This window comes from Bidens hawaiensis, unplaced genomic scaffold, assembly GCF_021521415.1.
Source record: "Bidens hawaiensis isolate Kalapana, Puna unplaced genomic scaffold, B.hawaiensis_p1.1 tig00000820_1, whole genome shotgun sequence".
NCBI classification, from domain to species: Eukaryota; Viridiplantae; Streptophyta; class Magnoliopsida; order Asterales; family Asteraceae; genus Bidens; species Bidens hawaiensis.
This window is the reverse complement of record NW_027491048.1, coordinates 4,308,992-4,320,503: the sequence shown is the minus strand read 5'-3', so window position 1 is coordinate 4,320,503 and position 11,512 is coordinate 4,308,992. Positions and strand designations below refer to the sequence as shown.

The 11,512-nt window shown below is 39.1% G+C and overlaps 2 protein-coding genes across 2 annotated transcripts; one reads left to right on the top strand and one right to left on the bottom strand.

Annotated features, from left to right (window-relative positions):
* Positions 1-3,471: 3,471 nt before the first annotated feature.
* Positions 3,472-4,953, top strand: LOC143541584 (uncharacterized). Its single transcript, XM_077034373.1, has 8 exons — positions 3,472-3,528; positions 3,613-3,740; positions 3,827-3,933; positions 4,021-4,086; positions 4,196-4,278; positions 4,389-4,435; positions 4,546-4,624; positions 4,705-4,953. The coding sequence occupies exons 1-8, from the start codon at positions 3,472-3,474 to the stop codon at positions 4,780-4,782; spliced, it is 645 nt and encodes a 214-aa protein (XP_076890488.1). The 3' UTR covers positions 4,783-4,953.
* Positions 4,954-5,097: 144 nt separating this feature from the next.
* Positions 5,098-6,497, bottom strand: LOC143540474 (glycosyltransferase BC10-like). Its single transcript, XM_077033525.1, has 2 exons — positions 5,898-6,497; positions 5,098-5,768 (listed from the first exon to the last, which is right to left on the bottom strand). Exons 1-2 carry the CDS (start codon positions 6,411-6,413, stop codon positions 5,130-5,132), a joined length of 1,155 nt encoding a protein of 384 aa, XP_076889640.1. The 5' UTR covers positions 6,414-6,497; the 3' UTR covers positions 5,098-5,129.
* Positions 6,498-11,512: the final 5,015 nt, after the last annotated feature.

Below are 11,512 nucleotides of genomic sequence, written 5' to 3'. Positions count from 1 at the left end.
ATTTAGGTGGAAGTTGGGACGACCACCTACCTTTAATGGAGTTCTCGTACAACAATAGTTACCATACAAGTATTCAAGCCGCACCATTCGAGGCGTTATATGGTCGAAAATGTAGAACGCCCGTGTGTTGGTCTGAAACTCGAGATAATCAACTATCTGGACCCGAGATAGTCCAAGAAACCACCGACAAAGTTATTCAAATTCGTGAACGACTTAAGACGGCACGTGATCGCCAAAAGAGTTACGCCGATGTCCGCCGTAAGCCGTTAAAGTTCAATGTTCGTGATAAAGTTCTTTTGAAAGTCTCGCCATGGAAGGGCGTAGTTCGCTTCGGCAAGAAAGGAAAGTTAAGTCCTCGATTCGTTGGACCCTTTGAGATACTTTAACGAATTGGTACTGTTTCATATCGTTTGCGACTACCCGAGGAAATGCAAGGGATACACGACGTATTCCATGTCTCAAATCTGCGTAAATGTTTAGCTGATGAATCTATTTCGATGCCTTTAAAAGATGTGAAGATAAACGAGAATTTAAAATTCATTGAAAAACCAATTCAAATCGAAGACTCAAAACTAAAGAAACTCAAAAGACGAACCTTGAAAATCGTGAAAGTAAAATGGGACTCGCGAAGAAAACCCGAGTATACTTGGGAACTCGAGTCAGAATTGAGAAGGAAATACCCCCACTTATTCTCGTGAAGCAATATCGAGGACGAGATTTATTTCAAGGTGGGGAGGATGTAACATCACAGAAATTTCGAACCAAAAGTGTCAATTTTTCAAAGTCTAGGGATCAATTCTGCCAAATTCCAAACTCTAAGGTTAAAAATGAAAATTCTGATTGCCTGACCCATCGCGCTAAGCAATGGATCAGAAGAGAGACCCATCGCGATACGCGATGGGGTGTCTGACAGCGAGACGCGTGGCCTGCCACGTGGCCACACGTGGCACACCGGTCGCCACGTGGCCACACGTGGCACGACGTCTGCCATGTGGCACACCATCTGCCACGTGACGACACGTGGCAGACCTACGTTGTGACTGGCCAGGGCCACGTCGCGGTACGCGAAGGGTGCCCAGAAGGTCGTCGCGTACCGCGATGGGACACCATAAATTGCCTATAAATAGCAAGGTCCGGGTTCTCATTTTCCACACACCAAAACCTGTTTTGATTTCTCTCTCTAACATCTCTCTAGTCATATTATCATACCTCAAAGTTCGTGCCTTATTTCCTCGATAAACGTGCCCCGATTCCCTCATTTTGTGTACCGACGATTCCTCGTAGTTTGTGCCACCCTCCACCCACATACTAAAAAGGCGTTTGTTATCATGGTGATGAGTCTCGAAAAGCATGCCAACGAGTGTTGAAGATTAGTGTTATCGTTTGGCGACGAGAAAGGAAGTATTGATTGAGACGACAAAGGAAACCAAGTGACGTTGGAGTGCTTCTCAAATCGTTAGGGTTTTCTTAAGCCTTTAAGGTAAAGTTTAAACGCCAATGAATATAATATTAAAATATTATAAATGCTTAAACCTTAAGTCGAGGTTATACTCGACACCTCGATAAAAGAAAAAGAAACATAACAAAGAAAGAAACAAAAGATAAGAATATGAGTATTGATATATATGTGTGTAAGTATATATTCTTTGTTATGAAAATGTTATTTAAGTAATAATGAGTATTCTTAAATAATAAAAGAAAAGAATACGTTTCTTTGAGAAGAAGAAACGTCAGGTTTTTATAAATAAACTAAAGGTTTATAGATTACTTTTAAACTTAAGTTTTCAAGTAAAAGAGATTTATGAACTAAAGGTTCATCGAGGTAGAGTTATAAAATAAGACTAAAGGTCTTAAGCCGGATTGTATATCCGACTAACAAATGGTTATACTCGTACTATAGGTGCGAGATAGCAAGGGAAAGACCCTCGGACGGTGTTGAAGCCGATCCCAAAGCGAAAAGGTGAATACGCCCTACTTTTACAAACTTGTTTTCAAACGAGTCAATGTGTTATATGAAAAACTTTACATGAGACTAAGTGTCTCTAAACACATTATAAATAAGAGTAAAAGCCTAGCCCTCAGGCTGTAGTATACATTTGTCTGGATCCTTATATATGTGGTTAAATGCGGTGGGCACATCGCACCACGCTTGGTCACGACCTCCAGCCACGATGGGCCGAACCTAAGTACGTTCGAGTGAGACTGACCATGTGTATATTTATGGTACCTAAGTACGTCGAAACGCTGCAGTGTTTTGCTGGGGTGACCTAATGTAGAGACTCGAATTTATAATGATATTGTTTTAACTTGATTATTCCTAAGCCAAGATGGGCCGAGGCTTACGTGGTCTCGAGGGGTGATTAAGTAAAGAAAATATTTTAGCGTCAGCATATTCACCAGCATTCGTTGCTGACGTATTTTCTAATATTTTGCAGGTAACCAAGATTAGAACTTGAAGGACGAAGGGCTCAAGAATCCGATGGCTAGGATATTTTGTTTAAATATTAAAATATGATGTTTTTAAACTTATAGACAAGTAAATCTAAACGAGACTTTCGCCTCGTCTTTTGTAATGTAAATATTTTAACTTTAAATCCACATGTTTTATAAAGTCTTCCGCTAATAACCCGTAACTCTGATTTATTTACAAATGTGGTACCAACTATTGATCACGCTCCTAGGCCTTAAATGGGGGTGTGACACAACAATACTAAATATCAATACTCATAGATCAATCAAAGACAATTACAAATAGTATGTTCTTGGTTACAAACAAAACTGAAATAAATACAAACTCTACATCCCGGGAATGAATCAGAGAGATTAGCCGAGCCTAGACATCATGGAATCATCAATAATGTTGTTATGGAGCATAAACAAGGTCTCGGTATGATCCGGAATGATGAAATCCTCTCTCTTGAGCTCTGGAAATCGCCTCTTTTGATAAAAACGAAGTTCGGTTCGAGTTTGATGAAAATAACTTCAAAACCCTAACTTTCCCGTCTGCACCCCCATCGCGATACGCGATGGGGTCTTCACTGGTCCATCGCGTATCGCGATGGACCATAAGTCAACATATCATTTAAGTCCCATCGCGTTACGCGATGGGTCTTCAAGCATGCCCATCGTGTATCGCGATGGGACGTGTCACCGGCAACCTTCTTCAATCTTTCTCGCAATGCGTGCTGGACGTCCCGGGTCTTCAATACGTGCATCAGCATGTCCAAATTAAGTACGTTAACGTTTGTGACCTGAAATACAATAATACACGTATGAAGTATCGAAGTTCCTACAATAAAAGTTTAAACTAACAAATAAACGAACTATAAAAAAAATTAATCAACCCTCAAGAAACCATAGTGATGTCACTAATGGAAGTTGTCAAACCAAAAGAGAGCAATTCAAAATTTATGGAGATGAGACCGATCGATTTAATAACCTAACAGTCCTTCGAGAGAGACGATAACAAACATGGCTGGAGCCATCTGCTTCAATGTGCGGTTACCATTAAACACTCAACCACATCAGGTATTATTATTATTATTATTATTATTATTATTATTGCTTTCTACCTTCATCTTCATATTTATCTTATAATTATAATTCCACTGAAAGTATCTGCAGAGGCTTTGTAATCGTATTCGATGTTCAAACACAAAAGACACACCACAAGTCTTGAAATTTGTTGTCAGTGGAGCTACAGAGATCTTAAGGCTCTTCTCTTCCTTCAACAAGAACCAGTAAGCACTGCTAATTTGGTACTAATGATATACAAGTTTAGGGTTCCTAAGAGGTTGTAGGGATTGATGTTTTCATATTATTGCAGATTGTATGAAGCGGCTCCGGAACCGAAATACGAAACCTCTGTTACTTGTATAGATGATATTATGATTGTATTGAAGGAAGACTATGACAATGCTTATTTTGTTACAGGTAGGTAACCTTGTTGCATTTGTTTAATGTTCATATGTTATTATTGATCAGGCATATTTTATAACTTTCTGTAGTTATTGATTTTAGGAAATTTTACATCTGGGATTTATGCGGACGATTGTGTATTTGAAGATCCGACCATTAGATTTAGTGGTAACAACTTAAATGACTGAACTCATTTGAAGTGTGACATAAATTACATGATTTTACAATGTTTTTTCGTTTGTGTCGGTGTGTGTATCTTGATATTGTGGACTTGCAGGTAGGGAGCTGTACTCTCGCAACTTGAAATTGCTTATACCGTTCTTTGACGATCCATCAATCTCATTGAAAAACATTACAAAGGTATTGTTTTTTTTTGTTTAATTGTATTTCATTAAGTTAAAGGTTATGTTTTTTTTTTGGTATTTGACTATTTGGTGATATCTTGTTTTCATTGATGTGGTGGAACGCAGGTTCTGAATGGTGATGCAGAGTCTGTGAAGGCATCATGGAGATTAAGGTTTGTACTCCATTTTAAGATGAACATGACATTATTCAAACTGGGATTAAAGCAAATACAATTTGAAGTTTGTTTAGAATTAGTTAACGAAGTCGAAGTTGAATTCGCAGGACGTACCTTAAACTACCTTGGAGGCCTCTTATTTGCATTGACGGGACTACTGTCTATGATTTTGACGATTGGTTTAGAGTGAGTAAAAATGAATAAAGAGTATATTATTATTTGTGTTGAATGTTTCATATTTTATATTAGTACTGTTTCACATGCAGATTGTTAAACATGTAGAAAGTTGGAGTGTCTCTCCTCTTGAAGCAATTGGTCAGATATTCACCCCGAGCTCTGTTTAATTTGGTAAATATTACGTGTTGCATAGGACTAGTTTTATATTACTATGTATATATGTTTTAAACATCAAAAGATACTTTTGAAAGTTCAATATAGAGTCTGCCATTATATCAGTTAAAGAACAAGCATCAAGGCCACAATCAAAACTTTGTTCAGTTTTGCAAGAATATTATAAAAAAGGTTCAAGCTTTTGCTAACAAAATTGTAGATTTTAAGGTTTTCTAACAAAATTCTCAGCTAAAAGACTACAAAAACCCAATTTTTATATGAAAATATATAAAAGAGAATTCATATTTTCATCTTTACACCTAAATAAACCGCTTCAAGCATATATCAATTTAAGATCGCATCAATACCCCAAAAATTCTGGTGCAAAATCAAGCAGCCGTTGTAAAGAACTAGGAGCAAACTTCCTAGCAAACAGATAGCAAATCAAAGACTGTTCATCGCTATAAACACATTCACGTCCTTCATGAAGTTTATTCATGAACACATCTGTAACGTCATTTGCCCCAAACGTTGCAGGGTGGGCCCCACCTCGTGACCAGTCAACCCAAGTCAAAGACCTGTTTGCTAGCATATTTGGTACCCTGATAGTTAACAGAGTTGGGAAATAATGTTCATCGACATAACAAGGGGGCCTGCAAAACTCCAAAAACTTTGGGTAATATTTCATGTCAGATATTACAATCGATGCGAGTTTTCGGTTGACTTCAAACCATTGGGACCCTTTTCTCCATTGTGAGATGTTAACTTCGGGTAACATGTTTGGGTCATACCGACCACGTCCATGTGGTCCTGGGTCATCGAACGAGCCTATGAAACTGTATTTGGATCGAGTTATGTAATCATAGATTATAGTGAAATTATATAAGGGAATGCAAGATTTGGATACAAGAATAAAGTATTCATTTGAGATATCGAGAAGCGCATTCGCTAATAATCTTCTTTCGGCATCACATATGCTCATTTGACCCCATTCGGCTATCTGCAAAATCATGCAAAATTTTAATAAAATTGGATTATAAACAATAAAACATATTGTTTTTTTTATTATTAGTGAAATGCCTAAAATGCCCTTCAGTGTACACTTATGCTTCATACAAATGTATTATACCTTACTTGGGATCTGTCTGTTATAAAAAACAGATGTGGGTGGAAAACGGGGTTCATATGATGGAAGCGAATGAACGTATATTGAAAAAAGACTTTTATGCCCCTGAAAAAACCTTTCCCATAACTGAGCCAATGGTAACGGGCCGATAGTCAAGAACATAAACGCAATCTTTGGGACTCTTTCAAACGGATATCTTTTCACTTGTGGCATAAAAGAAGCTCTCCAAAACAACTCTTTGTCACTCATTGTATGAATAAGATACGAACGAGGTGTGATCCAACGGTGAAGATCGTCGGTTGGTTTCTCTTGGACACATGGTTGTAAAATGGGGATCGATGAAGTTACCGTTGTAATGACACTGGTTTTCCGGATCATGTATATACTAAACAAAGAAACGGTAAAACATAAAATAAGAAACAAGGCAAGTAGTTGAAGAAGCCTTTGTGGTAAAGCCCTAGATTGGTTTGGTCTGGCGGTAACTGTAATGGTAGTTGGAGGATCTTTGGCTTCCTTCATTGGTAAAAGTAAATCATCAAGAATTCATCTTCATAACACAAAAGATGAGATTTTGATTTGTGGGTATGGTGTTTTATGGATCTTTAAGTTATTTTTGAGCCTTCTTGTACCCTGAAATATCATAATAATAATAGATACAACAATCAGGATTTTGACAATAACATTGGATTCTACAAAAAAGTAAAGATTTTTATCATGATATTATGATTATAAATGTAGGGATGTTAAAAATAACCAAGGACAAAGTATACCAATAAATTTGCATCCAACAGCAGAAACCCAACTACAATATCAAAAAAAGATTAAAATTTTATAATAATCAAAGCAACTGAAGGATCTAAAGATAATAAAAAGAGGGAAATAGTGAAGAAGAACATGGCATACCAAGAAATTGGTGGGAAAAAGAGACCTTGGAACAATAATAATAATAGTATGAATTGATGTAAATATAAAAATGCCAACTGATTAAGAAAAGGACTTTGTGCTTGCAGGTGTCTGATTTAGAGGGATCAATGAATGTTATGTTATATGACACAATCTATGAAATGATTGAATAGATCTATGGAATGTGAGTTTACAACACCGCTAACGCCTCGGCTGTTTTTTTATAAGAAAATAAAATTCATATCGAGTATTGTGGAGTGGTAAAGGAGAGATTAGGTGTTTTATGTGACCTATGTTTGATTCGTGCCCCCAATCATTTAGGTTTGGCGGCATTGGTGATGATGAGAGACTGAGCAAGAATGTGACGTTCACTAGTTGGATCATTGAACTGAACGGGGTTGATCCAGCGCCGGCCCTATTGCTTTGTTGACCCACACAAGGGCTTGAGGCCACATATTTACTAAGGCCCCCATATTTTTAGAGCAAAATAATATATATCCATGTTGAATTAAAAATTTGCAGATAGTTATATAAATTATGCCATATAAATGTGTTAACCAAAAGCATGTTACTCTTGCACAATATATATATAAATAGGAACCCAATATACATGGAAAAGATAACAACATTCAAATACATTAAAGGAGAATAATTGATTATAAATCAATACTAAAACTAATAATTAAATTTGAATTGAAAAGTTATTTCTTTAGAGGGAGAACATTGATAGGTTATGCATTGTTAACTAAACTGAAAACACTTCAAGTCGTAAAAATTGGCACAATCAATCAATTTACGTGGCACATGGCTATACGGAAATTTCTCTAACGTCTCTAGAATTCCAATCATCAATTTTGGAATTGCCAATTCTTCATCTTTTCATAGACTGAGAGTGTATTCCTTGCTCCTGCAATTTGCGAACTATATTAAGTGTAACGTGTTTTGGTATTTTTGGAATTGCCGATTGCGATTTGAATGTTGCATTTTTTTATTCGGGTTTGCCGATCGTAAAGTATTTATATTTTATACCAATCGGTGTTCTTTTGAAATTTGGATTTGCACTTTGATTTGGATTTTCCCAATTAAGATATCACTGGATTTGAGGTTAGTTTACTTATTAGTTTATTATTTTAAAACCAATTTTTACACTACAAATTTGCCCTATATTTGCCTAATATATAATCTGTTAGAATCAATAACACTAGAAAGGTAATATTTATGTAAACATGTTTTTTTATAAACACAGGATATAGCTTAAGACAAAATTTTGTAACTTCATTAGCGTCGGTCCCAAGCACTGGTAAAGAAGGAGAGTGTATATGAACTTTTTTCAAAAGGCCCCCAACTTGATAGTTAGTTTGAGGCCTCTGAAAACATTGGGTCGCCACTGTGTTGATCTTACCGCATTGTTGTGTCTTCGGGTAAGTGTTCACGGGCGTTAGCCTTAGGTGAGGGTTTTCCCCGGATAGAAAAAAGTATTAGTCTGAATAAGAAAAAGAATAAGAATAAAAAATAAAGAAAAACGTTACATCGTTTAATCACAGAGATGCGTGTTATGTAAAAAAACAATGATCCCTTACACTTTGGTGTTTGGTTTTCTATTCTCAGTTACTAAAGCCAGTCAAGGAGACACAGGTACAAGGATAGTATACTAAAGTTAAAGCGGCCTTGTGTTTCCATGATCTTTATAATTGTACGATAGTTTTCATTTAGATTAGTAAATAGACAGACTAATAACAGTTACAAAATGGTAAGTTTTTAAAACAATTTTGGTTACTATTTTCGTAATAAATAAATATCTCATATTAATATTATGAAATAACAAAACTGTTTAATAATCAAGAGATGCTATACTACCATGTCAACCCAACAATTTAAAAAGTTTACATTATATTGTAGATTACAAGATAATACATTTAGGACAAAACGATCATCTTTTAGATACACTACATGAAAGACTGAAAGTATTGGGTTAACAAAAATGGGTCATCATAGCCTAGCGATATTTTGAAATTGGATAAGACGTTTTTGTTTTTTTTTTTCTGTTTTAACAGGGTTAATGTATTTAAGTTCGTAGTTGTCAATAAAGGTGTAAAGAATCGATTTGGTCTCCTATTTATGGATTTATGATTTTTGGGTTTGAGGTCCGGTCTGATCCAATATCAGCATTAACCGACGATAACAAGATCGGTTATATCTTTAATCCTCATAAAAATCGGTCTAACAAGTCAAGTAAGAATCTGAAGAGGTAGGTCCCAGCAGAGCCCAGTTGGACCCGCAGGACTCACCTTGAAGAGGGACGTCTGCGCAGAAACCAACTGGATCCGCAGGACCCACCATGCTCAGAGACGTGACGTCCTTACGCGTAGTACGCAAGCTGTTCCCGCAGGAAATGCCTCCCAATGGTGAAGGACTCCGCCTGTTCCCGCAGCTGCGGATACAAGCCATCAGGGAAGGCCACCCGCGCAGCAAGGCTACACGCACAAGGCACTTAGCTCTCAATCACTCAGTGTCACCTGAAGGAATGAGCAAAGCCGGGAACAATCCCGCACAAAGGCGAGAGGGGGAATACTCCCGCCCAACTAAGCCAGTCCGTACGATACGGGAAGATCTTCTGTACTGTACCTGACGAGGTATGGGCAAAAGATCTGACTAAAGATACGACAGCTTATTGACAACAGTATGGCGAGCAGCATGCTCCTGTACTGTATGTCACTATTAGCCGCTGCCTACTCACCAACTCCTGTCATACCACGTGCATAGCCGGCAGTTGGTGGAAAAGGAATAGTACACAGCAGGCCTGGTCACTATCAGCCGCTGCCTACCCACCAACTACCAGCAGGGCACGTGCGTAGGCCACTGTTGGTGGAACAGGAATACTATTGCAGCCGGCCACACCTCCTTGGAAACCTACCTTCGGCTATAAATACCTCAAATGGTATGATCATCTCATCTTATCATATCTTATCACATTATCATCATATTATACCTGATATCTGCTCTAGCAATCTCTTAATATACATTTATATTTAAAGAGCAATCTAGTCTGATTCTCACGCCGGAGGGTGGTCACAAGGAGGAACCCCCCCCCCCCTTCTCAGTGACAAGCTCACGGTGTCTGTTTTGCAGGTTATCAGAAGAACCATCTTTTCTGGGTCTAACCCCTCGTGGGAAACATCTATCTAACCCCCAGGTTACCCGTAATCTGCCCGGGGTCCGGTTAGTGTTTCTTCATTGGCGCCATCCGTGCATAAAAGCTAGAACTTCATTTCTTTTCAGTTTTTTCAAACTTCTGGAAAGATGGTTAAAGAAACTCCGGTAACCACAACCCCAGCTACTGGGGGGAATACCGGCTACACAGTCTTTACAAACACTACCCCGGTTACCCAAGCCGGGGCAAGTGAAGTAAATCTTACGAACACTACCCCAGTTACCCAAGCTGGGGCAAGTGCAGTAAATAATCGCTCACTGGGATTCACCGATACCCAGTTAGAGAAACAAACAAGACTCCCCCGCCAAACACTCGATGAAGTTAAGGCATGGGCGGAGGCACGTCAAAAGGAATTCCAAGCTGAGTTAGACGAACGCTTGCGTTCCGTCCAACAGGCTGACGAATTCGAATACTTGGACGATGACTCGGAGGAATCCGACACCGACGCGAACCCTCGCCATAGGGCAAAAGGGAAGCGTAAGGAAACGGACTCCCAACCGAGAAGGCATTTTGGAGAAGCCTTCAAACCAAAAAACACAGGTGGAAGTCCACGTGACTTCTCCAAAACATTCAGACCAAACGCTGCAAATGCGGGAACGTCCAAATTTGCAAGGGACATTGCGGAAGCAATTGCCCCAAAAAGTGCCAAACAAATGTCCAGCATAGGCACATATGATGGTATATCTGACCCAGATGATCATTTGAACAGATTCATAGCGGGGGCAACCGTCAGTAGTTGGACGGAACCTACGTGGTGTTACATGTTCCAAATGACGCTTGTTGGGGCTGCTAGAGCGTGGTTCGATCGTCTACCGGTCAACCACATCTACGACTGGGCAGACTTCCAACAGAAGTTTAGCCAACACTTCAGCCAGCAAAGAAAGTATACCGAGGAGCAATGGACAATCCTCAAATGCATTCGAGAGAAAGATGAATCTTTGCTAGACTTCATCACTCGCTTCAACTCAAAGAAGCTAAGTCTGGGTAATATCAGCGAAGATCTTGTTCGCGCTGCTTTCATCCAGGGCGCGAACGACCCAGAGCTCATCTGCACCTTAACGGGTAAAGATGGCATGCCATCCACATGGGATGCCATCATGACAGCAGCTAAACGCTTTGCGGAAACGGAGAAGCAACTGGGTAGAGATCTCCCACAGAGCACAAACCTCTACACCCAGAAAACAAGAGAAGATAACGTCCTTACCGCCCGATTAAACAAAAAGCGGAAGCTAGGCATTTGGCAGTCAAGGGTAAACTTTGACACCTCATCCGGCTTGCAACATCGGTTAGGCGGAAGGGGTAACGTACAGTCGAACCAGAACTCCAGATGGACGCCGCTCACCAAAAGCGTCACCGAGATATTCGCCACTGAGGAGCTCCCATGGCCAAAGCCTCCAATAATCCGACATCGTCCCAATGCTGATCGGAGCAAATACTGTGACTTTCACAGGACAAAAGGCCACAACACTGAAGAATGCACAGACGTAAAGGACATGGTCGAAGC

What these genes read in the sequence shown, in the direction of transcription:
- LOC143541584 (XM_077034373.1), top strand. Translation starts at nt 3,472, where the DNA reads ATGGCTGGAGCCATCTGCTTCAATGTGCGGTTACCATTAAACACTCAA. An exon ending in TAAACACTCAACCACATCAG is followed by an intron (nt 3,529 to 3,612) that starts GTATTATTATTA and finishes TAATTCCACTGA; the next exon opens with AAGTATCTGCAGAGGCTTTG. An exon ending in CATTGAAAAACATTACAAAG is followed by an intron (nt 4,279 to 4,388) that starts GTATTGTTTTTT and finishes GGTGGAACGCAG; the next exon opens with GTTCTGAATGGTGATGCAGA.
- LOC143540474 (XM_077033525.1), bottom strand. Translation starts at nt 6,413, where the DNA reads ATGAAGGAAGCCAAAGATCCTCCAACTACCATTACAGTTACCGCCAGA. An exon ending in ACAGACAGATCCCAAGTAAG is followed by an intron (nt 5,769 to 5,897) that starts GTATAATACATT and finishes ATGATTTTGCAG; the next exon opens with ATAGCCGAATGGGGTCAAAT.